General features: G+C 42.7%; 1 protein-coding gene across 1 annotated transcript; it reads right to left on the bottom strand.

The window, feature by feature from the left end:
• ptk7a (protein tyrosine kinase 7a) lies at nt 1-27,803 on the bottom strand. Its single transcript, XM_084685953.1, has 20 exons — nt 27,298-27,803; nt 16,067-16,363; nt 15,177-15,279; nt 14,529-14,713; nt 14,093-14,240; nt 13,734-13,864; nt 13,260-13,526; nt 9,892-10,028; nt 9,494-9,629; nt 9,254-9,373; nt 8,878-9,027; nt 8,259-8,403; nt 7,878-8,005; nt 6,240-6,434; nt 5,833-5,997; nt 5,274-5,542; nt 4,712-4,792; nt 4,078-4,229; nt 2,479-2,657; nt 1-2,116 (listed from the first exon to the last, which is right to left on the bottom strand). The coding sequence occupies exons 1-20, from the start codon at nt 27,392-27,394 to the stop codon at nt 1,956-1,958; spliced, it is 3,246 nt and encodes a 1,081-aa protein (XP_084542079.1). The 5' UTR covers nt 27,395-27,803; the 3' UTR covers nt 1-1,955.
• Nucleotides 27,804-27,935: the final 132 nt, after the last annotated feature.

Below are 27,935 nucleotides of genomic sequence, written 5' to 3'. Positions count from 1 at the left end.
TTCATACAAAAATGACATTTATTAGCCAGACCATGGCAACAATATTTGTTTTTATAAACATACTTAAAATAGAACCAATACAAATGTTTCTTAAAATGTTGTTGAGCCAATTTAAGTAAGATGAATAGCATATATTAAAACAGAAACCTAATGTCAATGTACTGTATGAAAATGCTATTCAAGTTAAAACAATTTAATATAAAAAACAGCAACAAATTTTATATAAAGTCCTTCATTGACCAGGCACTTGAACAACATTTCCATAATGTCACCTCAGGTTAATTTTACTAAAATGTCTTGCCACTTATGTTAGCCACATTTCCTGTTGTCTCATAAAAAGTGTATAAAATACCTAGCACATGGAAAATGTATATCAAAGAAACATGGTACCTTTATGTACAGTAAATATAAAGTATAAAAAAACTGAACCTTGAACATAAATTAGCAGGTTCTTGATATAATCCTTCTACATAACAAACATTTTAGTTTAGTCAGTGCATGCTTTAAGCATGAGTACATTGGAAAATAGATACGGTGTATAACTTTGGCCTCTAGATGTAGAGGACTGGGTGTCTCCCAGTTTACATTGGCACATATTCTGATGATCTCAGCTCACATTCAGTTTCACTTTACCAATCAGTCTGGCTTTTCTCCTTCAGCCAAATGTCCCTTGCACTTGTGTGGTTTTATGACTAATCTTTTTTTTTTCTGATGGTCCAAAACTGAAACCAAAATAGACACATTTTGGCTAAACTCGTTCTGTGACCACGCGCATTGACGGACACAATTTTCCGAAGAAGGCTTGCCTCACTAAGTAAAGTGAAGATAAAGGGTGAGAGTAACAATCAGACTGGTTTGCCAGGTCACAGTTGATGGAAGCCTGGAATTCTTTTTTTTTTTTTTATAAAAAAGAAAAAAAGGCATTGTAACTTTCTCAAAACGGTGGCTAAGATTGTAAGACAAAAGGAAAGAAGTGATATTCACACATTATAAGAGTGTAACAAAACATGTTTCTGAGTAGGTTGCCTTACCTACAATATTTAACAAACAAAGCTACAAACATGTTTTAAGTACCTGGGCCCCAAAACAGTACTTCTGGTTGGTTCATATACATCTTTATTCACTCACCGATCCGGTTGACAAAACAGGTAGCAGGTGCGTTCAAACAATTCACTGACCTATGGTATATTGTTTTAAACAGGCTACAGATTATCTCCCTCCCAGCCCCAATTTACAGTTTTAAATGTTTTGGAAATATTGTTTTGATGCATGCAGAACAGGGTCTGTGAAAAGTTTTAATGAAATTCAGTTGGTTGTTTCCTGGTCCCAAAAATCTTGGTGGGCGATGATACATTTCTCCAGCAAGAGGTAGTACCTTCATGGCCAAGACCGGGTTGATTGAATCCTCCACGGCCCCGTGAGTTGCACACACATTTTTACTGCTGCCAAATATGTGTTTTATCGCCCAGATTACTTCAGCTTTTGAATAAAATTAATTGGATAAGGCAATAAGGCTTCAGAAATATATCATCAATAAACTGTCTTTGTAATCCTCAAGGGGACGCTTTGAGTCACCTACTTAAAATTCAAATATCGTCTGGACAAGCCTTGAATGAAAGTCCATGAGTGTGCAGCGTGATAAGTAAAGTCACAGAAACACACACACACTCAAATACACAAACATACAAGCAGACGTTCATTACAGACACACTGATGCACACTGAACGCCACACGTAGAACATCACGCGTCTAGTACTTTAGTCCACACTCAGGCCTCTTCCGCAACAGATAAACATATCAGACATAAACAACAATTCTATGTAAAACGTTACCTTTCACACAGGTGTCCCTATTAGGAAATGAATACATTTGTAGGAACACTCCAACTCTCTGTCTCTCTCACACACACACTGTCAGACTCTGGACTGTCTTATTTCCCGGGGGTGTATCCCATGTCACACCTTGCTCTCGGAGGGCAGCTCGCAGAGGGTTCCCACGATGTCGCTGAAGCAGGGCCGGTCCTTGGGGCTGGGCGCCCAGCAGCGTACCATGAGCTTGTACACTCGGGAGGGGCAGCCCTGGGGCAGGGGAAGCTTCCCTTTGGCCTCTCTCAGCTCTGGACGAGTGGCGGAGAGGGGGGATGCGAAAGGGAGCGAGGGAGTATCGCAGCAGGGTGGAGAAAGAGAGAGAGAAATAGAGAGAGAAGAGACGGAAAGAGAGGCGACAGATGAGGAGAAAAAAGGTGAAAAGAGAGCGGGAGAGAGACAAAGAGAGAGACAGAGTGACATGGACAGAGAGGGGGAGGGGAGATGTGAGCAGACACATAATACTAATTCTTAAGAAAATACAATTCACACACACCAAAAAAAAACAAACAAAAAAAAGCATACGACACATTCATATTAAACCCCAGTCGTCCTCGGGTCACTCCCAAGTCCATTTGTAACAGAAAAGCACATCCATGGTTTCCACGCTCACCTTCGAGGACCTTGTCGTCAGCCAGCACAGCGTGGGGCATCTCCCCCAGGCTAAACACCTCCCACATGAGCACGCCAAAGGACCACACGTCTGTCTTGGTGGAGTAGTCGTCCTCGAAGACTGCTTCGGCCGGAAGCCAGCGCAGCGGGATCCAGGCCTGGCGGTAGTGATAGTACTCGCTGTGGAAAAAGGAGGAACACACACACACACAAACGGATTATTACGACAAGTTTGTGTACTAAGACACATCCACATATAGGATCTTTACAATCCATAGCAACACTTCTACCACTGGTACCATTCAATAGGCATGTGGTCGACTTGCCAATAGGTGGCCAGCAATGTTTTTCAGACCAGGGGCCTGTTCCATGAAGTACGCTCAAAAAAGCTGTGATTGAAGTCCCAAACCTGACTTGAATTAACCTAACAAGTCAGCCAGGGCTAAAGCGGTGCTATGAAGGCCAATTCTAGTTAACGTCATCCGATTCAGTCTAGTCAGATTCAAGAAGTCAAGATAATTGCGGATGCACTGTATTATTCTTAAGCAGCCCGAGAGTTCGATCATATTGATCCACCACAGAAAAACGTAATGTTCACGACCATGTGACTTCTTCTTGAAAGAACGTTCTCTTTAAGCCGTGTACTTTGACAGCTGAGTCATCCACCAGTTCATCAAAATAAAATGACATGCCATGAACATGCCATGATTGACCTGAATGATTGGCTACGGAGGTCGAGGTCCTTTTTTTGATAGACCTTTACTTCATTGATTTAAAAAACAAAAATAAAACATACACCCTCAAAACACATCTAAATTGACTTTTTGACATTGTTTTAAATACTTACTAACCAATACATTATACAGTAGCCTTTGAATGCATTTTTTTGTTGTTAGATTCGTTTTGCAATTGAAGGCTATTGTTAACTATTATGTAGCTTTGATAATTATACAGGGATCATTTAGATAGAGACATATGTAGAATCAGCCTAAACCTTTGATATTACAAACTACCATATAGCCATAAGTTTAAAGTAGGCTATGTAGGTTTGTTAATCATTGTTTAAAGCATTTTTGGGGGGGGGGGGGATTTTCTATAAATGTACATATTGGACTGGTAGTGGAAAAAGAAAGTCAGAAAGTGTAACGTCTGGTTAAACAACAACATGCGCTAAGTCTGAGTTATCATGCCCTGGACCAGGTTAGTTTTGCATTTGCCATAGTACCAGAGTTTGACCTACGTTGAGCTGGCTTTATGGAACCGAATGAGTTGGAAATGAGTCAGACTAACTGACATAAGCCTGGCTTATTTGGTAAGCTCACTTTATGGAACAGGGCCCAGGTCTACATACCAATAATTGAAGACACAATGCACATCCTTATATCCAGACCTTCCACAATGAGGACACTTTCTGCGATTACTTACATTTTTTTATGTGATCTTTTATTTGACATTTGCAATGTCCTTGGCACCAACTACTAAAGTACTGTTAGAACTGTCCACTCAGGGGTACTTTCTTATCTGCTGCACTTAATATAAGCACTTTTGTTTGTCGCTTTCAATACATTCCTAAGTACATTGGGATATTTAGGGAACGCACTTGTTGTAGACGTCCTTGCTGAGTCCCAGGGCAGACACTTTGACATGTCTCTTGGCGCTGATCAGGCAGTTGCGAGTGGCCAGGTCTTTGTGAACGAAGCGCTGATTGGACAAGTGCTCCATCCCCCGGGCAACCTGGAGACAGATTCCCACCTGGGCGAGCAGGAGAGAAGGAGAGGGACCGTCAACTGGGTGAGACTGGGTGCAGGTTAGGATCAAGAGAAGGAGTGTGTTGACAAACAGTATGTGTACAGTATGACAGGTATGTCTTTTTTGTTTTGTGATGTGTGTGGACTACAGTGTTGTGTGTGGTCAAACATCGGGTAGTACATACAGTGGCTTCAGACAGTATTCTGAGACCTACGTTTAGCATATTTTATTGTGTAAAAAAGTCTAAAGGGATATGAATTGGATTTGAATTCTTTTACCCATTAATCTACACAATTACTCATAATGACAAACGTGTTTTTAGACATTTTTGCAAATGTAAACCTGTTTTTAAACTTAAATCTATCATTTAGATAAGTATTCAAACAGTTTGCTGTGGCACTTCAAACTGTACATATGTGCAACACATACATATATCACAGTACAGACATATTGGTGGCCTACATGGGCTACATGTAAATACTCACTTTCTGCTTGGTGCTGAGGTGATGGGACTTGGGCTTCTCCTCCTTGGCTTTTGCCAGCTTGAGGTACTGCTTCAGATCACCCTGGAAACATGAAACCCATAGACAGAGGTTCGTAACGACATTATAACTGATGTGTTTAATGTGTCTAGTCACAGCGATTTGTATGACTTCACTTACAGGATCCTGCAGCCAGGTCATGTCTCATCAAGCTCTGTGCCTTACTACACATGGCCAACAGGTGGAGTAGATGAGTGTACGGAGTTATGGACGGAACTGCAGTGTGTGTGTGTGAGTGCGTGTGTGTACAGTAAATATGTACAGTATGCATTCATGTGAGAATGTGTGCGTGTACTACCGTGTGCATGAATGCATGTCTGCATGCATCATGTTTGCATGTGTGATGTGTGAGTGACGTGATATGTGTGTGTATGAGTGATGTGTGTGTGTGCTGAATACAATACATACATATAATACACAATACATGACTGATGTATGTGTGTATGAGTGATGTGTGTGTCTCTGACACTGACACTGACACACACACACACGTGTTGTTGCTCACCATGTCGGCATACTCCAGGACCAGGTAATGGGGCTCGGCCTCTCTGCACACGGCCAGCAGGCGGGCCAGGTTGGGGTGGCTTGTCTTGCCCAGCATCTCGGCCTCGCGCCGGAACTCCAGCTGAGCCGCCTCGTCCCGCGTCTGCAGGTTCTTCACCAGGACAACCGTCTCCTCCTCGTCCTCACTCGCTTTTCCTCCCCCTCCTCCTCCTCCTCCTCCCCCCAGGCCCTTAGCTTTGGCCAGGAAGACCTCCCCAAACTCACCTTTCCCTGTGTGGAGGAGGAGTGTTACTTACAGGGATTCCTCAATTCAAGATTTTCAAATGCTTTATTGTCCATTTTATTGGAAACATTTAAATAAAAAAGAAAGAAAGAAAGTCTGGCTTCTATGGCTCACGATCACGTGTGTTCGTATGGTTCTTTGTTATGCTCCATTGGCCACACAATGTGGCCCCCGTGAACTAGAGTGTATATGTGCGCACTGGAGCATGTCAATGCAAGTGTGTATGCACGTGTGCGCGTGTGTGTGTGTATAACAGTGTGAATGCCTCCGCCCATACCTAGGGTGGTGATGGTGGTCAGGTTGCTTCGGGGGTACAGCAGCTTCTCAGGGTTCTGGCTGCTGTGTCGTTTGTTGTTGCCGCTGGCACCACCGCCCATGTTGGTGAGAGCCAACTCCTCCTGGACCTCCGCTGTGGCCTGCCCGTTGGGCTGGGCACTGCCCCCTGTGGTGGGCACACACACACACAACAGCATGGTTCCTTCACAAATTCCTCGAGTTTCCAAATAATGGCGACTCAGGGCTTCAGAAAACACGTGTTAAAAGATTACTACTATTTTGCAGCTTGAGCCAGCTGGATTGTATAAGTAAAACCCTGGGTAGTATGCTACCTGGTGTCATCAATTAGACAATCCAAGGAAGGGTTATGTATGATGACACACACACACACACCAACTGGAGACTGACCGTTGAGGTGTTCTGCCTCCTCTCCCTCCGGCCCCTTGTCGAGCCTTTTGGCGTTGCGTCTCTTCTTGCAGTAGAACATCAGCCCGAGCACAACGATGATGTAGGCGACGGCAGCGCCCACCGATAGGCCAACAGTCTGGATCATTTTGTAGGGCGCCCTCTCCTCCTCCTCCAGAGAGTGGTGCACTGGCTTCTCTGTGGTGTTGCGCACGCACACGCGAACAACGGTAAACAAGCTTTTCTTTTCATGTCAGTAAATTAAATTTAAGGGAATAAACAATGTGAAAGAAACTAAAATGCACAGGTTTTCAAATTACAGCCACGAGGCGTTGTCACCCGTTAAATGGTAAAGTGGTGAACACAGTGCTTTTCATCGTCCCCCCAGAGCCTCACAGTCAGGTGACAGTGCTGTGGGGTAGTACATTTTCAGACAGAGGGTTGATTGAGTTAAGTCTCGTTAAAATAACCCTCACCAGCTGAGATTTCATACCAGCATCTCAAGATGGCACGACAATATGCAACTCAACAACACAGAAACCCAAAATGACTGGCATCTTGACTTGGAACCCTCCAGATATCAACCATTTCCAGACCTCTTGTTCCCGTGGTGTTTACGTACACCATCCAATACACAGGGTTTCTGCAGGTTTCAGTAAGTCAAATTTAAGGCCTTTTTAAGACATTTTAAGACCATAAAGCCTTAAATTTAAGACCTGCACAACGCATTTCCCAAAAAATATTCAAATCAAAGAAATTCTGAAAACATTCTTATATTTCAATGAATTCAGTCATTGAAAATCCATTAATTTAATTTACAGATAAAGCAATCACATTAGTAACCTTCCACACACAATGTGCCAAATGCCCAAAACCTTACCCTCAAAATGAAAATAAGCTAAAACAAACTTTGTGTCAAATAGAAAAGTGAGTGTGTGTAGCTTGTGTAGCTGGGTACCGCTTGTAACCAACAGCTGTGATCTAGTAGTTGATCTGTCTCGTTGAAAGTACACTTTCCCATTTTCTGAACTATAACAAACTGAGACGCTGACGTATTTCGCAGGCAGGTATTGCATTTATCACGGGATTTGTAGTTTTATCACCGCATACGTACCACCAATATCCACCAGAAAGAACTACAACACACCGAACCAACGTTCTGCTGATGGTTTTGTAGCAAAGACTCTCAAGCTCCGCTTTGTAGGCTACGACTGAATACTTTTTTGCTACTTTGTAATAACTTTCTGCGGACAGCGTTTCTAGAAATGTAACAAGGGTAAAACCTTTTTAGACCTGACTAAATGAAATTTTAGACCTCTGATGAAAATCTGGCCGTTTTGAAGACGTTTTAAGGCCTTAAATTTGAAGTTCAGAATTTTTGACTTTTTAAGACTTAAGACCCCGCGGAAACCCTGATACAGAAATGTTTCTCAGTAATGAAAAAAAATAAAAATAATTTGACCTATACTGCCTCCATAGAATTTGGGATAACTTTAATTCACATCAAGAGCAACAAATGTCTCCTCATTCCTTGCTGTATCATCTATTACATCCCTGGTTTGGGGGATTCCTGTGAGACAGTGGGTTTCTATCTCCAGAGCTTGGAGGAATAAAGATTAGTGATGTTTTTCTTCCTCTTACCCACAACGTAGAGCTGGGCAGAGGTGTGACGGATGTTGCAGCTGTTGCCTGCAATGCAAGTGTAGCTCCCCGTGTCCTCCATGCTTACATCGTGAATGACCAGAGAGCCATTGGGCATCTTCTGGAACCTGGTGGGGCAACAGCAGCAACTTTAAGAGGTGGCCCTGGGTGCCCTAGATATTTTGGCATATATCAATTACTGTACATGGAACATTAACTGAAATCAAATGCTCTCTCTATATCAATAGCCCTTTTTAACAAGTTATTTCACACAGATTACACTGGTAACAAAACTACAGAGAACACAGTGAGGAATCTCCTCCTCCACATTTCCATTTCCGGGATCACTAAAGTACTTCCCGATCCTTTACTTAACAGTACCTGCTCTTGCTCGGTTCAAGGAACTTGTCCTTCTTCTTCCACTGGATGAAGGGAGCAGGGTCGCCTGTGGCCTGGCAGTGGAGAATGGCTGTGTGGCCCTGGTACACTGTTGTGTTCTCTGGCTCCAGCTTGAACACTATGTAGACTGGGAGGGAGGACGGGGGAAGGGTATTAGACGACATAAAGAAGAGGAACCGGGGAGCCAGAGTGAGTGAGTGAGTGAGTGAGTGAGTGAGTGAGTGAGTGAGTGAGTGAGTGAGTGAGTGAGTGAGTGAGTGAGTGAGTGAGTGAGTGAGTGAGTGAGTGAGTGAGTGAGTGAGTGAGTGAGTGAGTGAGTGAGTGAGTGAGTGAGTGAGAGAGAGAGAGAGAGAGAGAGAGAGAGAGAGAGAGAGAGAGAGAGAGGGGAAGGGGAAAAGAGTAGGCAGTATAGAAGGAAGAGAAAACATGAGAACGAAAGAATGGGAAAAATACAAAAAGAGGGGAAAAGAGAAAGTGGTAGAGCGTGTGGGGGGAGACAGAAAGAGGAGAGAGAAAGAGTGTGGGAGAGAGAAAGAGAGTGTGAAACTTGCATCACCGTTTCAAGCTATGGTTGTTGCTTTTAACGAGGCAGGTTTCCTACCTGCCACTGTGAGCTGCACGGCTGCTTTGATCTGGCCCTGCAGGTGGTTGGTGGCCGTGCACGTGTAGTTGCCACTGTCAGCCCGCGTCACTGTGGTGAAGTGGAGAACGCCGCCGTTCTGGACCACATGGGCAGGCAGTTCGCTGCCGTCTTTGGAGAGACCGAGGGGGCATCAACAATGAGACAAAAGGAGATCATTATAGTTTGTCCAACCATAAATTGAGAGTTAACTTAAACATACTTAACCAGAATCTGTACTCAAAACAATTGATATGTAAAGTTTAGTCCTTGAGAAATTTGAAATCACATATGTATAATGAATACATTTTAAGGGGTCTGTACATCATAGAATTTATAACAGGGTGCACACACACACCTGCTGGAGCCCAGAGGATGGTGGGGTTTTCGCGGCCCTTGGCGGAGCACTGCACCGTGCTCTCCGTGTCCAGCTCCAGACACTGAGAGGGCTGGGGGGTCGGGGTGAACTTCAGCTTCTCTGAAAACCCAACAGGAGGTCAGTCGTGTCCGACATTGGAGGTGGGGGGAGAATACACCCCACAGACTAAAGGTCAAGAAAATCTAGACAGTCTTCTGTCTTCAAATCTGTCAGTCTTACCCAGTACAAAGACCCGGGCTCTGGCCTCCAGTCTGCCCCCTTCTGTCTGGCTCTGGCATGTGTACATGTGATTGTCATACACTTCCACCGTGTTGATCCTCAGGGTCCCATTGGGAAACAGCTTATAACGAACATCCTGTAAACAAAGTTGATTACATTCATGAAGGAAAAAAAGTAACTGATATGCAAGTACGTTTTCATATATCCTATAGTGGATGTTTTTCCATAGTGTTCAATCTAAGCAAATTTTAAGCAGTTTGCAGACAGAATGTTCAGGTGTGAAATCCATTCCTAATCATCGATGCGACATGATACACTTTAGGGAAAGTTTAGGGGTAGTTATCCCTTTTATTAGGGTCTACAGCAAATTGCAAACAGTGTGGGGTGAAAAAACTGACCTCGGCACTGAGGGGGACAAAGTTGCGGTACCATGTGACCTGGGGCTGAGGTGTGGCCTGGGTGTGGCAGTGCAGGTAGCCCGGTTGGCCTTCTTGCATCTGGGTGTCCACAGGCTTCTCCACCCACTCTGGAGCAGCTAGTTAGGAAGGCAAGTTAGCATTTGCATTACTTAGCATTAATTAATTAATTAGCATTATTACTGATGGAATAGTTAGACACTGTGTCTTAACTGCATACTTTTTATTTTAATACTGCAGCTGCCAGGGGCTAAGCCCAGCGGACGTAGTACAGTCAGGGGCTGGTGGCTACTGTGTGTGATAGAGTGGGGAAGGTGAATGTTGACTTGGTACGCATTAGCAACATTTTGAATTGGGTGGATTATTTAGTTTCTCATATGTTTTCTTTGGAAGACAAATTGGAAGTAAAGCGACTTGGGACACAACGTCCAAACGTTCAAATAACCAAAAAACACAAACTACTAAATCGTACTCTGTAAGTTGACATAAAGACTCTGTAAGTTGACGTAAAGATGCTGTAAAGCAGAACTGAAAATAAGTTAAGTTCATCACACCACAGAAGAATGTGTTGCTAACTACCCATCCAAATTTGAATAAATAAAACACACAAGTATGTTAAATTAGGCTTTGAAATTGTGAATATCAGAACAGACCAACCTGCAGTCTCTGAGTGTTTTATGTGTTAATTACTTTGGTTTTGCATCGTACCAGCTGAGTAACAAAATGCAGGTTCCTGCCTATGAAAACATTCTCAACATTCCATATGCTGTCGAAATATGATATTCATATGCATATTTTTTTATGAATTGTCATATTAAATCATACTTACCTGTTTATACCATGTTTAGGGGGAGAACTAGGGGATTTTTATGATGTGAATAGATATATGATTACTTAAGGCAAATCATCGTTTATCAAGGTGATTTCAGGCAGCCATTGAAAATAAAATCTTCTACATCCACCATACCTCATCAAACAACTTAATTTTTTAACCACTTTCATAAGATGGAGGAAAACTTTGAGTAGATAGAATATCCACAAATCTGTGGGCAATTTAGGACAGAAGACAGATTACAAATATCATATTTTGATTAAAAGTTATTACCATTCTAGTGATTAGTGGAACATTTTGAAAAAATGACTTTCTTCCACAATTGATCGAATTGGCCAAACAAGGCATGTACATTTAGCTTAAAGTGTACATAATCTAGCATGTTCATTTTGTTTTTCCAAGTTTCACAGAAATCTGCTAAAATCGAGGCTAAACAGTGCTACCACCGTCATAGCTGTAGGCAATCTTCCATGGTATCCTCTCTGGCTCTGCCACGGAAAACAATGGCTACTGTTGTAACTTGGTATCTCAGATGCAATTATGCATTTCCTGCTGCGTGAACTATTGATGAAAGTAGACTATAATAGCCAACATTTTTTTTGCCCGCCCACCCAATATCACCACCAGCCGTCACTGGCAGCAGCCCTTACAAAGTACATACTACGGAGAGCTTGTCCACTCCCTATTTAGCCCCATTGTACCGAATTTGGTTGCAGTTCCACCAGAGATCCACTGGGGGTGATCGCCGGCATGAGGCAATGAGGCCAAAATGAATGGGTCAATGGAGCTAGAAATTTGTCTCGCCTGATTGTCGTTGAGAAATCTCAGATTTGATTGTAGTTCAACATGGATTATGTCCTTTTGATTTATTACAGGGTGAGTCGTTGTTTACCATAACATGCTAACATTCTGCTAATGAATGCTAAATGTATGATGTCATTGACATTTCAAAAGGCTTTTTAAAACAAAAAAGGGACTTAAAGTATTTCGAATGCAACATTCAAATTACTAGACAAAAAAGTATAGCCTGAGAAAAGTGGATTTCGAGGGGTACAACTCCATAGACCTCCATTCATTCTGCACTCACTGGTGAGTGTCCTCATATGGAACCAGAGTGGAACTGCAACCTGTTCAGAAGCCAGAAGTTTCCAGAGAATGGCACTTCTCTTCATATTAGACCTTTTCTGTACATACTGTTGAATACAATTGGGACCATAGCAGGGGCGATTCTAGGATCAAACCTTTAGGGGTGCTCAGCCCCCAATGAGAATGTGACATGAATACAGTGCCTTGCAAAAGTGCTAAACCCCCTTGCTATAACTCCCTAATTTCACTGGATAACAATTAATACATTTATGTATTATTATGCAAAATATTGAATGAATGAAAAAAACTAAGGATGTCCCTTTCTTCATGAACTACCAGCATCAAATGATAATAAACAATAATAATTTTTATTTTTTACTTTATCATTATTTTTAGGGGTGCCAAGATGAAATTTAGGGGTGCTTGAAGGGGCTAGTTAAAAAGGGGCTAGTGTGTGCTCATGATTGGATCGGGTGAGTGTATGGGTGGGACCTCGACACCACGGCTCCACCACCCGATCACTAATGCGCAGACTCTGGCCCCAAGTGACATTACCAGTGCAAGATGGCAGCACCCATATCCGGGATCTTTCGGCTCATTTTTGACCAGTGGAAAGAAGCAGAGAGATCTTTATACAGTTTATGATTGGGACATTTTGTACTTTGAACCTCTTGCTCATACATCTTTGACAGTTTGTAACACAAAATGACTAAAATGTAAATGTAAAATGTCAATATTGTTGAAAAAATGGTTGGTGCTACATATTTACAGAGGAGCTGACCAGAAACGTGCATACTGTGGGAGGGCAGAGCTCTGCTCTTGTGAGTTTGTCATGTCTGTAGTTCAGAATGTTGTTGTGTTGTATCTTTCTGAGGGTTACATTACATTTAGTCATTTAGCAGACGCTCTTATCCAGTAAGTACAGGCTGTACAGGCTTCACACTACTTGCCCCCCGAGGCAAGTAGGGTGAAGTGCCTTGCCCAAGGACACAACGTCATTTTATTGGCGGTGGGGAATCGATCCAGCAACCTTCCGATTACTAGCCCGACTCCCTCACCGCTCAGCCATCTGACTCCCAGGGTCGTGGGTCAGAATAGCCACAAAAGCATGTTGGCTTACATTCTACAAAATGCACCTGAATGCAGTAAAGACATCCTGGTCTTTTGGCATACTTGATATACTATGTATTGGGACATACACAATCTTTATCTGGCATACTAAATGGTATTGGATTTTGAGACACAAGGACTGTAAGTGCAAATGCTTGTGCTTTATGCAAACAGTTATGTTAACCACAAATGCTAATGCTAAGCACTATTGCCAACGATAATCCTAGGCACAAATGCTATTTCTAAGCAGTCCTGCTGAAGCTAATGCTAATGCTAAGCACTAATGCCATGCACCCCTTTTGGCAGGCTTTGTTTTACTTACTGGCCACAGTGATGGTCAGCTCCCGTCTCTTGGTCCCAGCCTTGTTCTGTGCCACACAGCTGTAGGTGCCCGAGTCCTCCCTCAAGATAGGGTTGAAGACCAGAGACAGGCCGCTTTGGTGCACCCGGCCCTCGTCGGCGACCTTCTTCCCGTCACGCTCCCACCACACATCGGGTTCCGGGTAACCGCGAGGGGACCGGCAGGGGATGCGCTGTGGTGTGTCGTCAGTGAAGACATGGCTTATACCAGAGCCCATGTCCTCAATCTCTGTTTGTGGGTGATGAGGGCGGGTAGAAGAGAGGGAGAAAAAGAGAGGAGAATGCATTTCAAGGCATATTACCAAAGGCTAATGTGAATTAATTGAGCTCAACTGGCATACGTGAATGGCCTAGATAGAGTTAGATTATTAGATTGTTAGATTATGTTAGATTGATAATATGTGGACCATGTGTGCATCAGCATAAGTGTTTTTACCTGCTAACCGAACAGTGGCCTTCAGAGTAACAGCGGGACCACTAAGGCCTTTGGCAACACACTTGTAGAGACCAATGTTCCGAGGCTTCACTTGGGTGATCAGGAGAGAGCCATTGGCCAATAAAACCAAGCTAGGGAGAGACCAGATGTGACAAGCAAAGAGCAAGAATAAATCTAATGATTCCAACAGCATGTGTGCCAATACTATCAAACTCACTGTCATGGTTTTGCAAGTCTACTCTTTATCAGGCAATCAAGTCGTCAAGTGAGTCACAATGAAGTGCATGTGAACCAACACAACCACAAACACACATAACAATTACCCCCCCCCACACACACACACACACACACAAACACACCGTGACTTGTTGGCGACGAGCTCGTCCTCGTGGTACCATTCAATCGTGGGCGGAGGCTCGGCAGAGAACTGGCAGCGCAGGAGAGCCTCCTCGTTCCTCAGGACCACCACGTCCTCTGGGGAGACCACGGGCTGAGGGTAGCTCTTATCTATGAGGAGAGAGAAAACGCCATTGTTGTTACTTGGGTATGAACAAAGGCAAACAAATACATTTGTTATTATTTCCTTAAAGCAGAACAAATAAATAGTTGTATTTATTTTTATGAATCTCATATGGATTCCAGTATGAGAGTTACTCAGTAAAACACAAAGACAATTCACATGATAATTCAAACCTTTTGTATCAATTTCAGAGTAAGCCCTTAGGTTATTAAGTTATTGCATATAACTTGCGTAAATGTACTTTTTTTCATCCAAAGAATCTGTTCCTGGCCCACCTATGATGTTGAGGGTGAAGTTAGCGCTGCTGCAGACATGGCCGGCGGCGTTCTTGGCGCAGCAGTAGTACAGGCCGTTGTTTTCGGGGTTGGCACTGGGTAGTGTGAGGGTGCGCTCCTTGTTGTTGATCTGGTGTGTCCTCTCTGGCAGACGTATGCCATCTCTGTACCAGTGGCACGTTGGCCTGGGGGGCGGAGGAACAAAAGGGCAACATAAAAGATGTAGTACATGACCCCTTGTGTCTTGATACATTTAGTCCATCTTTCAATCACACAATGCACGTAAACAATGCAATGGTGGAAGATAAGCTGTCCCCTCTCACCCTGCACACACACACGCGCACACACACACACACACACACACACACAATGGATACAGCTTATCTTCCACCACTGTATAGTTTTCAGAAACAAATTTATATTTTACTTATCTTTTAGCAGATGAAGTACATTAATTTGACACAGAAGCAGAGTGTTTTGACCATCTCTATAGTTATGCTGACGGTATGAAGAACTCTGGACTACTTTGGTTAAGTGAGCGATTTCCTCGTGAAAAAGATAAACTGTTTTGCGTGAATAACAAAGTGGTCGGTATTCCAAGATGTGTAAATAAAAAAAAATGTTATGCGGTGTATTGGGCGTCCTCACCTTGGGTGCCCGTCAATGTTGCACCTGAGCATGACGGGGGCAGAGCTCTGGATCTCCTGCTCAGTCGCAGGCTCCTTCAGGGTCACATCCCCGCTCTCTAACCCTGGGGGAGGGGGGGGGGGGTGGGAGAGAGAAGGGAAGAGAGAGAGAGAGGGCAAAAGAGAAAGGAAAAAGAAAGGGTCAAACCCCTCTCGCTCCTCATTAACAAAAACAGACCAGTCCATTCACACCGTCTGGCTGGCAAGTTTGCGCCCGCAACAAAAACAGGCCGCTCTTTTCAGCCCAACACTCTGCGCTCGATGACACGACAGGGCCAGACCTCGCATCACAAGCGATTCATCTTGGCAGAGGCATAAAGACAGCTTTGTCCGGCTGTGTCCGAAAACTCAAAATAACTTTCTCTCATGCGGGCCCGCCTTACGTTTTTTTTTTCTTCCCCATTTGCGGAAATGAGTAGCAGGGGAAGAAAAGCCCTGGCTCATAGTGGGGTCTGTTGAATAAGTAAGGGGCAGCAGTTATTTCTTAAGGAGGCGCTAAAAAAAACAAAAAAGAAAAGGAAGCTGGTGAATGTGGGATGCATTTGGAAACATGGATCCTCTGAGCATGGGGTGTTATACTGTGAGGTACTGTGAAACACTGCAGATGTATGTGATTTACTTAAGTGTAATGCAACCAATGGGGTAAAAGTCAAATGCACTCAAGTATTTCAAATAATGAACTGGGTGATTTAATAAAGTAATACTCACAAATTATACAAACTATAGTAAAGCACCGTTTATAGTAAGTAAAATACTGACAAGTTGGATTTATACAGATAATTTGATGGATGATGATAAATTCCACAGGAGGTGAAAAAAAGCTTCAGACTCAGTGAAACCACACAAACTCACATTTTATATTGAACGATGCATTTGTAGAGCGCTCCTCTTCACCAGTGGAATTCCTGTGTGCCAGGCACTGGAAGTTTCCAGCATCCAATGTCCGATCCACGGCAGTGAACTTGAGGTTGGGGCCTTCCTGAAAACGCCGTTCCGAGTCAGTCACTGTCTGGCCATTCTGAAGCCAGCTATAGCTCATGTCTTCTGACTCGCTGACCTCGCAGCGCAGCATGGCACTACGCCCGTGCAGTGCATCCTGGGACTTTGGTTCCTTGGTGAAGTGAAAGGAGACCCCATGCACTGCAAGAACTGAGGACATTGAGGAGAACAAATTAAAAAAGATGTGAGAAGGGATTTTACAGAGAAACTGTATACACACTGTTGTACCCAAACACAAAATCAACAAAATGTCATGTTACTTTTTTCACAAGCACTTTTGAAATTTGTAAATATATTCAATGAATTACTCATTCAACCCAGGCATCTTCCCAAATTGATGACTCCTTTATGAAAGGGCCTCACATCCCCTCCCCTCCCCCTCTCTCTCCCTCTCCTCAGCTACTTTGTTCACTGCCAGCTGGACCCAGATGTCCAGGTGTGCTGCAGACAGACCATGGCTCCTTGTCAGCTATTGTGAACCCCATGGCTTCCAACCCCACTCACTGAGTGAAGCGCAGGTATGCATTCTGTCATCCATTCCAGACATAAGCCATATTATCTCTGGGAGACTGGCTGTATCAACGCAGGGGAGGGAGTTATTTTATGAGGTTGGAGGGACACCTCTGAAGCCCTAGCTGAAGTCTTACAGTGTACTGGGATATTTTATAGTGTAGTAGTACATCAGTGATGTGTACTTCAGGGTGACATCTACAAAAGACAAAACAACACTTTGCTTGGCGATAAAATATTTCCATGCTACATATCCATGTCACAAAGAGAGTCAAATTCCACGGTCCTAACATGGAGAGAACAATCTATTGAGTAATAATGAGTTTTGGTATTTATTCAAATGCTAAGTGATTGACTATAAACACACATTTTACCATGCATCAATCAAGGCTCTTAATACTGTCAAGTAAAACTCTGGGTCAAGAGATGGTGTCATATGCTATTGTGTCATATGCTGTCGTCATCAATTGAACTAGGCTATGTTGTATGAATTACCCATCTATTGAATTGAATATGTATTGTATATGTGAATTATATACCTATATTGTGTACTGATTGATGTTTATGTTTTTTAACGGAATAAACTGCAACATGGAGTTCAAGGCAGATGTCCCTTCAGGGGCATTAAAGTTTTATCTTACATTCTCTTATGTCGTCTCCCAATTATTCGGCACTCAAATTAAGTAACATTTGCATATTAATAGAATATTCTTTTTTTTTTGCAGATGTTGAATGGAGCCCCAGTGATGGTAAAATGATTGACAGGGCTTGTCTGAGGTGTGGGTCAGAGTAGCCCATTCCCCCAGACAGGGGTATAGTCTGCCTGTCTGTCTCGCTCCAGTGACTAGGGGCCCCGTCCAAAGTGAAACTCATGCTGGGCCTGGACCAGTCTGGGACTGGAGACTGGGAAATGAAGTATCTGCTTCCCATGGAGTTGGAGAAGAGTGTGAGAGTGTGTGTGGTAGGCGAGTTGTAATGCACTAAAGGATGAATGAATGGTTTTGGCAAATGTTGCATTTTTTGTCCAGTTGCTGATGTGGCATCCTGCCACTGACCAGAACACACACTCAAGACTCACAAACAGATTTAATTTGGCTTCTGGTGGTTTTGAGTGTTAATCAAACTGTTCCTGCAATACCTCATATACCTTGCATTAGTCCTTTCCTGGCATAACACCAAACTTCTTCCACCTTCCTACACAACAGTGGTCGTGTGGCATATTGTAGTTCTCGCGTCGCTTTAATCTATTAAAAGACTCCAAGAAGGAGAGGAGTGTACTTCATATCCCAAAACAATGCCCTCAAGGCTCATCTCTTTGACCCTGCACCTATTCTCCCACATCCTCTAGCACCTTCCTTCACGCTCTTCAGCGGTGGTCACATTCCATGCCTGGTCAAATTAGATCTTCTGTCAGCTGTTAACTATCCGCCAAGAAAGAAATTAATATACACAAATAAATGTTAAGTTATTTGCATAAAATCTATCAATTAATCTATCTGTTAAGTTCACAGGTCATCAACAAGTGCATGACTGCAAGACAAACTTATTCACACTTGCTTACAGACTGACTTGCCGCGAGGGTACCCAGCACCGAGACAGAATGAAAAGTGGTTTTGAAGATAGAATTGCATAACACACCCACTATTTGTGGGCTGAACAGATATCCTTTATGGAAATTAAAGTAAAAGGAAACATTACAGGAGAGTCTGGTTGACGAGCGGATGCTGGTATAAGGAAGAGAAACTAAGACATAAAAGTAAGGAACCAGACCCAAAAAAAGACACTCTCACAGAAACAAAAAGAAAACCTAAAAGGTCCTTTCATCCTCTGCAGTGACAAGAACAAGCGACCACAAAGCTGTACCCCACTATGGCTCCTAACCACCAAGTAAATCATGTCAACTGCTCTAAATCTTGAACACAGACAAGAGACAATGCAGGAAGACAGACCATGCACGTGGTTCCACAAACAAACCCTTTTAGCCCCCCTGCCCCTACCCATGAAAAGTTGTGGTCAGTTCAGAAGGTTCTCATGTTAGCAGCTTTCCTTCTCTTCCAGAGGAAAATAAACCGGTTTGATATTGCGTGGCCTCGGGCGGAAGATTTTGTTCACTGTCCCGACGTCTTCTCTGGCTGGACATGGAGGATATGCGTTTGCCGGACAAAAATGAAACAAGCTACTCATGTTTGGTGTCTGTCATGTGGTTGCAACCCATCATTTGAATGCAGATATTGTTTCTGGAAATGTTAAGGTTCCCTTATTCCCAATGTTGGTATAAACATACATTGTCCATGTTCAATGAACAGGACTAAAGCTATATTAAGTTTAAATTCAAACTGTCATCTGGCGCTAGGTTCAGCAATGCCTTTCATTGAGAAAAGCATAACTTTCCACATTTACAGAATAACCTCTCATAAGACTCATGTCAAGAAATAAAACAAACTTTTCACAAGTAAAGCATACTTCAGCCATTTTACAGATCTTTTGGAAGAGAAATGCCCTGCCTTAGCAAAAACACAAATTTTTGGAACGTTCCCAAACCTCTTCCTGAATTCCAAGGCAGGAATTTGTAGTTTGAGGGCGACAAAGGTGGTATTCATGCCTGTAGGTGCAGAGGGGCTGGACTGGCACCATGTAAGCAAAGCCAATGACACCAACTGCAGCTGAGGCATGTTGCTGCATGAATCACAGCCTTTAAAGCGTGATATTCAGTCCAGAGAACACCAAAACCACACAAAGTCCATGACCCTACTATTATCCAGGTAAATTACTGGATAGGCTGACATGTGCATGCATATGCAAAATGTAAAATTTTAATTTTCACCATTCGGAGTGAAAATAAATGAAGTATAAGTTCATAATCATTGCAGGATATTTTAAGTGCATCTAGACATAGTTTCACTACTTGTTACCCTAGGGATGCAGACTCATAAAAATCATCAATCACCTTATTAGAGTGCAGTCTACCCAATAGCTCAAGTTTGTTCTATAGGAGTACAAAAATAAAATAGTAATAATATATATATATATATAAATAAAATTTAAAAACCAGTGGTTTCTCCTCTTCCCACACAACCAGCTATTCTACAAAGACAGGCTTTGACAGAGAGTGGTAAACTACCCTCAAGGTAAAGAGACGTGGGTCTGTGACTTCTTTCAGGTTTACTTCCATTCAGAATACCTAGTAGGTCTCATTAACAGATGCATAGACCACTCTATGCGTGCTGACGGGTACGGGCAGGGGAGCCAGGCAAGTAGAGGAACGGTTCCATGTCCATGCCACCGTAGCAAAAGACAGGGGCCCCCTTCGAAAGGGAAGATGACCACAAGGATAAACCTTAGAACCACAGCAGGAGCAAACTATAGAGTATCTACTACGGTACCTATAGAATGACAGGGGGGGGGGGGGGTGGACATTCAATGGGACCGTGAGCTTCCCCCTTGTGTAACACTATACTTAGCCAATTGCTCTACCATATTGTGATTGCGGCAGAGACAGTTCGGATGACTCCATGCGTCCAAGGATGTGTACCGCCCCAGGCTTGATTTGGACCACCTGTCCTCTTAAGGAACCAAGCAGTAAAATTGCTCCAAGCGCGGGGTTAAAACAAAGCCAGCTTGTGAAATATGACCAGGGTTGGTTTGACCCGTTGGACACAGTCTGGGAGGGGGCAAGGGGGCTTCAAAAAACGACTCATGACTGCCTTATGAGGACATGGGAGCTCCAAGCAATTATGTGCAAGCAGGCATAGATGACCACTGTCTATCAGGCAAACTTAACTTGAGATGAGACATATTATGTGACCTGGCTATATATAATTGCATCTTGGTGGCTTTGTAAAGCAGTCATATCATTTCAGTAAAATATTGAATGTAGGCTACATGTGATCCCACCTCCTAACATCAATTGACTCTGTTTGACACAGTCTATGTGAGTATAGATCAACATTGTGTATTACATTTTTTCCGTGTGCAATTAACAGGTATGCACATTGAGAAGCCTTTTTCTTATATTTAAACACCCATGGGTTGTTAGATGAAGGACTACAGGATAGTAATAAACAAAGTCTTCCATTGACATTGAATCATCACATGGCAGGACCAAGACCTGCAACAATAGTCACCCTGCTATATGGCTGTTGAATAGTATTATATTAGACCACCCAATGGATAACTGCTGCCAATTTCCCTGTGGAATCCCTCAGGCTCTTAGAAGCCGTGAAAGTAAGACCCGGGATTGTGACAGTACTTCAGCTGCGAGTCCTCTTACAGTCACTTCTGAGATGGAAGCTGAGGGGATCCGAGCGGGAGTCAGAGGAAGGGGGGTTCACAAGGCCAAGCGGAGGGACCGGAGGAAGTGGGGTGTTTGTGCAGCTGCTACCTCAGCAAGGGCCGTCATGTCAGGCTGGACGTCATCAAACAGGTGCCCCAACTGATACAACCCCCCCTCAAAACTGAATAGTGTCATGGGTGGATATGTGCTGGGGTTTCGAGGCCCAATCAACAGCAGTACTGTAAGAGCAAAGGTCTGGGGAACCACTCACTCCTACACGCAACCTGGGCTGAAAGAAAGCAGGGACTGGGCGCCAGTCTGGGAGATTGGGGGGGGGGGGAACATTAGATAACTGCAATGCTGTTTTGTGGGACAGATGGCAAATGGGAAGGGATGACCCTGGAACAAGCTAAGCAGGCATTTCCATTGTCATTGTGATCTCATTCAGTATCTATATTTCTGAAACTGGGATTAATAGTTCCTGGATAGAGCCCAAAGACCATCTGATTCAATCAAATACTGACAGGACATTATCAAAATAATTGTGTCTTCTCTCTTTGAATCAAAAATAAATAAATACAGAAACATTTTACAGTGCCCTTTTCTATTCACGGAAATCAATTACCCTAAAAGAGGCCGATAATTTCTAACTCATTCTGCTCAAAAATAAGAGACCAAAAAGTAAACTTCAGTGATGTGTGCATCCAATAAAGGGAAGGAATCTCTGCTTTGAGTCTGCAGCTGTTCTGCACTTTGCTGTCATCACACTCAGCATGACTAGAGATTGCATCGCAGTTCGATAATGAGCCTTAGCTCAAGTGAACTTCTGTACCACATCCTGGGCACAGCTGTTGGTTGTGGATCACTATCTCCTGCCCAAAACATCCCGACAACCCCCACCCTGGGGTTTTACTATCTTAACGTTGCTTGGAAACATGACATAGGGAACTTGAGGCTAAAATTGAGTTTGAAGGGATTTTCACTGACTCAGCAACATAATATATATATATTATTTTTTTATCAGACCTCCCCCAACTGTACATTAATGACACCATCTTGAACTTACTAGGTTGGTACTTCTGGGTAGATTAACCACTTTATTAAAAGCCTGAATATATACCTGGGTCTCATCAGGAAAAAAAGGGCCTACCTTAAACAAGGCTATGGGTGGTGGGGATACTGTCAAAAAAAGGGAAGAGTTTAGAAGGCTAAAGGCAACATCTGGGACAATACTTTGAGTTAACGACTGTGTGGAGAAGATGTTCATTCACTGTTTAAGCCACCTCCACAACCCCCACCCAAGCTCCTAATTGTCCCTCAGTGGACAAGTTTGTTGATTTACAACATCCCCCAAAGCATGGCTCGGTCCATTATTGGGGGAGGGGGGGGGGGGGGGGGGTAGACATTCATTCACAAAACCAGAAATTCAACACTTGGGGGCATTGGAGAAATTAAGGGATTTGTCTGCTAGAAAAAAAGAGAAGCTTGCTTTTTGTGCCTCTGTGAGTAATTGAAGGGGCATTCAGAGAAACCACCGCCTGTTGAGGTAGTTAGGGTTCAGGTCAGGGCCAAGTTTACATCTCTGAGTCAAGGGTTCCCACTTCTCACCAATGTGAAGCATCAGTATTTATGCACGTTGAGCTAGCGCACAAGTGATTAAATATCGTCTGGCTTTGGGATACAATAACAAGTAGCCTAGTATATTTTACGTTTTATCAATAAAACCTGAAATGGACATCAGGCAAGTGGCAGCCAAACACGCTGTTACTCTTTTGGGTGTTTTATCATGTTTCACTGAATTAGAACACGAGTTTCAACCTCATCTAAATGTATTATGGGTTAGTCAGGTTTATTTCACCACTAAACTTGGCAGAACTCATAAAAATTCAGACAGGTCACAGTAGACCATATGTATAAAAGAGAACCCAATGCAGTTCGGATTGACATTCCCTTCTCCAACATTTCATGACCTGGCATCTGCTGTTGCTCAGACTTGGCAGTTCCATCCAGGGGTGTGTTGTTTCTCTGTGTGAGATTTGGAATGCAAAGCAATTAGCTGTTCCCTGTGGGGGGGCACAGCTTGGGGTGGGACTCCTCCTCCCTCCCCCAATCTGACCCCCTACCCTACACCCATCATACCGCCTCCTGAGCCTGTTGGCGGAATGGACCTCACGCTACGAGCAATGTGGGTGACTGCTGTGTACCGCAGACAGTGTGGAGCCCCTGACAAACAAACAGACCCTACGGCACACAGGGAGGGACAAAATTCTATAAACATTCAGGAAGGCCGACAGCAGAGATCATTGAACGGATGGAAAATTGTCATAGGATGGTGTGTGAAGCCTCACTGAGACAATCCGGAAAACTCTTCTTACAGGCTTGTCAGACAACTAAAATGTCCTAATTTAAATGATCTAGTACTTAAAAGGGAAACATACATAATGAGGTTCAAACTATCAAACATTAAATTCCACAGGACTCTACTTTTATATTGCATCAAATCTTGAAAGCCTTTGATGCTTCAGAAATGCTGTGGGAATTCTAAATACAGCCCTGGAAAAGAGAGTCTAATGAAAAGCATGTGGACTTCAATTTAATTACACCAAAATCTCGATCTTATAACAAGAACCACTTGTTGTCTGCATGGAGCTCAGGAGTTTACCATGTAGCCTTTCTAGGTTTCAGACAGACAAGAAATCGATCTAAAATATATGCTTCTTCAGAGAAGTCTTTTGAAGGTTGAACAAAAGCTACAAAATCGAGCACAAAATTGATTACGGGAGGGAAAAAAGTTAAGCTTTTCTGCAAGCTCTTCAAAAACTTTGGTTCTTGGGTGGCAAACTTTGGTTTTGAAATTCCAATCTCCAGTGCTGTGCTAATGTAACATTTGACCTCTGCACTCTTGTGAATCTCTATAGATTTCCCCATGATGCTTGTGGCTTTTCAGCAGCTTTGGCTTTGCCCCATATACAACCAGAGGGGGGGGTTTTGATTGGCCCTCTCGTGTCTGGGCTTCGTGTAATCTTGTGGCTTTCCTTTCAATTTCACATCGCATTGACGTTGAACTGGGCAAATGAGCAAACAGGACTGTCGAAGTAAGAAAGTTAGTGTGGTCAGAGGCAACCTTTTCCAAAATGAAGTCTGTACATCTGAAAGGACAAGAAATGTGGCCAATAAAAAGGTTGAGCACATGAGGTGAGATTTTTTTTATTTATTAACAAACTATGAAAGTGAAATATTAAATCAAAGGCCCACAAAGAGTAGATAATGCCTTTTTATAATCAGAATAAGCAAAAGGGCATAGGAGTTTGCTCCTGGATGAGATCATCTCACATACTGGAACCTATAGGGAGCAGCCTGAATACTTATTCTGTGAGGCTAGTTATGCAAATTTAACTTAATTCAGTCTCTATTTCAACAGGGGCAACACTTGAATAGTTTAAGGCCTCCTTGTGAAATTTCAACATACTTTACAAATAGGAGAGAAGCCTGTCATCTTCATCAGCACAGCTCTGGTAAGTACTAAAGCCTGTGGTTTTCTTGCAAATGTCATATATCTTGCTCATTTTTGTTTCAAAGGGCAAATCCATCATTGTAGATTGGTGACACAAAGTAGGGAATGATGATGTTGGGTGACATTATCTTCTTTTTTTTTATTTTTTATTAACTAAGACCTTCTTCTTTCAGAGTGGGTTTAGTATGAATACAAGTTTTTCGCTGAATGAAAGCAAAAAAATAAAATGCCTGTTAATAGTGTAGGCTAAGCCTTAACTGTTGTTAACAACCCATGTGTCAGATCTGTTCAAAGGAAATGCTCAGAAGACTCCCAAGACCCTCTTGAAGAAATGAAAGTTAAATATAACTAAGCCAGTAAACCCACACATGGTTGAAAATGGGAGAAAGAAATTCTAAGGCACCCAATTATGCCTTAGTATGAGATACTTGCCAATGTTTTTTAAATGACATACCGAAGGACTGCCTCATTAAACAATGAACTGCGTTCATTACAAAAAGTGCTCTGAAAAGTTTACTAAAACATGCTAGTATACTTGGGCTGTTCACGTGGGTTCAGTAGAAGATCAATGAACTCATGATACCCCGACAGACCAGTTTCTCCATTGTGTGGCATTAGTGGGTGACACCCCATATGAGGTTACTTGACATTCGATGATCCAACTCTCTAATGCCTTGCAAAGTCCCTGACATTTCACTGCCAGCAAGCCATGGCGGACGGCATATGGCATTCACGGATACATTGGAATCCCAAATAACTTAGCTTAATGTAAAAAAAAAGGTACACAGTGGATTGTATACCAACAATGGCAGGCCTACATCTTGACTATCATTTACACACAAACACTTCTCAACGCATCCACCAGGCTATGGTTCAAGAGCTCTTTAAGGTTATGATCAAACATTTGGCGCAGCTGCGTTCTTGCACAAAGTTAGGTGACAGTTGAGTGGCATAGAGGGAGTTTTTAATCCCTAGCCATATTAGTTACGAAATACTTTTGCATTTGTTTAGACTAAGTGAAATGTATTCTTTCAAGTCAAATAAGATGTCAGTTGAGGTAATCATGCATGCTTGCTCAGCACAACCCCGTGTTATAGCTGCGGTGGTCTTTAACCAATAGCATGACAATGGTGTCACTTACCATTAGCGAACGGTTAACAATTGGTGGTAAATAAAACAGATATTAATATTTTCAGATGGGTACTGACCTTTTCTGAGAAGACAACAAACTATTTATGTCAAACCCCATAATTGGTACCAATAGACAAGAAAGGGACCCCATGTTAAAGTCTTGTAAATGATTGTTGAACAAGGATTTGCCCCTTTCTAGCTGTTTAGAACTACAACACTAACACGCTTCTGTCTATAATCAAAGCCAAGCTGCTAGATACATGTCAAAAGAGAACAAAGGTTTCCCCTAACATATAACTATGGCCTGTTCCAAATCCCTTTGACATCTCAAAGGAGAAGGGGCACAAACGTGCTATCATGCATAATCCTGAACGTGTTTCAAGAATATTGGAGGTGCAGGCCAATACAGATCAAATCTAGAAGGCACATTTTAACAGTCTAGATTAAAAGCCCAAAACACACAAAAATGTGAGGCACGAGAAACGTTTTCTTGTGTGAAATGACACTGGTTCTGACTTTGCAATTACAACAAGGGTCTCAAAGTCTGCTTCCCAGACCGATGGCGATTTCCATGACAAAGGAAGGAGATGGGCCCACCTTGAGTTCTAAAGATCAAGCAGGGCTCCTCAACTACCTGTGAATTGTCTCTGACCATGCTCCTTTTATCTCAACTACTGCCATTCAAATGTTGTGCAATTTCCTCCACAGACCTTGAGGGCAACTGAAAACCCCCAACCAACCACACACACTTTTCTCCCTGTTTTCAAAACACTAATCCATTGTCTCTCTCTTTGTTTTTTACATTTTATTTCTACATTCAAGATGAATGCGTTTCCATTGCCACAAGACCGAAAAAACAAAGTAAATGAGCTCAAGCGATATCCATTTAGCTTAGCTTGGAACCTTTCTTCTAGCCTGCAATTGATTAAATGTACCATAGCTAACATGCACTGATTAAAATGGAGATAACGCTTCAAAGATGCAATAAGCCTTTATGGCCCAAAAGGACAAACTGGCACCTAATTTGCGCCACAGAAATGATCAAACCAGTACATTCCGCATTAATTAATAAATCATTTCAAAGAATTACAAATAAAAAAACATTTAAGTTAGCCTACTTTATGGGTGGCATGTATTTCTGTCACAAGCAGTGTCATAATATATATTTTAAAGACGTTTATAACTAAATTAATGAGTCAAACAGTAGCAGATTGTACAAGACAAGAATGTTCATATACAGAAGGCTGCAACATACCATGCTTCCCAGTGGCCCTCTATTTTATTCATATTCTTGGCTATTGTATTGGTTGGGGTGGAGTGGTGACGCTTGCCTTATATTTAACACCATCCCCAAATAATGTGTTGCGTTCTATTATTCAGACAATTGGAATTGACAAATGCGGTTTTTTTCTTCTTGCTGAACTCTTATCTTAACGCACTAAGAGAACACATTCACATCAACAGTTTGCCGTTATGTCGTGCCAAGCAAGATGGGCATCTCAAGCTTCATACATAGCCTAAAGATAATGTTTCGGGGTGGATTCAAGGTAGGCGTCTCTTCTCAAGTGGTGAACATAACATTCATCTAAATAGATACAGAAACACATTCACATTAAGAGCGTCCAACATAGCAGTGTGTAGCCCCCAAGGTCTTACCTTGAATGAAGAATATAATAGTGAACATAGTCGCGGTAGTCATTGTCGGCGGCATTTCTTGCTTAACTTTGCTCTTCGAGTTCATGTAGGTCTCCATTCAGTAGGCTATTTCTATTCCATAGACACGAGTCCAAAGCTTTCTCCAACGAGTAAATTCTGACCCATTCAAATAATTTGTGCGAGCAAATAAGCTCCCAAATAAGGGGTACTAAAGCCCAAGAAGTCTAAATGTGTTTCCCTTAAACTCGACTAACACCCAGACTAGAGCAAGAAAAAAGATGACTGCTTTGTTTTGTTGTAGTAGTAGTAGTCCACTGATGATGATGCCTTAACATTTCGAGAAGATTGCAATTTTAAATAAAAAAAACAATAATGTTAAGCCAATATATCTTTAAAACGATTGCACCGCATGCGATTCATTTCAGTGTCCACACGCTAAATGAACACGTAAACTATTCAATGAAAGCTAAGTTCTCTTCAGCGCTTTCCTTGGCTCCCACTTTGGATCCGGAGCTTCCGGTGTGAGGGGAAGGGGAGGAAGAAAGGGGGTGTAGGATGGGAGGCACTATAAAGGTAAACATTTACCTTTTTATTTTCAGTTTCTTTTATATATGTCCGATCAAGCAAATCTGCATATA

This window comes from Hypomesus nipponensis, chromosome 21 (genome assembly GCF_054491055.1).
Source record: "Hypomesus nipponensis isolate SF chromosome 21, ASM5449105v1, whole genome shotgun sequence".
Classification (NCBI taxonomy): Eukaryota; Metazoa; Chordata; class Actinopteri; order Osmeriformes; family Osmeridae; genus Hypomesus; species Hypomesus nipponensis.
The sequence above is the reverse complement of the archived record's forward strand: the minus strand, read 5'-3'. Positions and strand labels throughout refer to the sequence as shown.

Bases quoted from the DNA above. Each gene is read 5' to 3' on its own strand.
- ptk7a (XM_084685953.1), bottom strand. From the start codon at position 27,394: ATGGAGACCTACATGAACTCGAAGAGCAAAGTTAAGCAAGAAATGCCG. The intron at 14,714-15,176 runs GTGAGGACGCCC...TCCGCCCCCCAG, and splicing joins AACATTGACGGGCACCCAAG to GCCAACGTGCCACTGGTACA. The intron at 2,117-2,478 runs GTGAGCGTGGAA...CCACTCGTCCAG, and splicing joins TGACGACAAGGTCCTCGAAG to AGCTGAGAGAGGCCAAAGGG.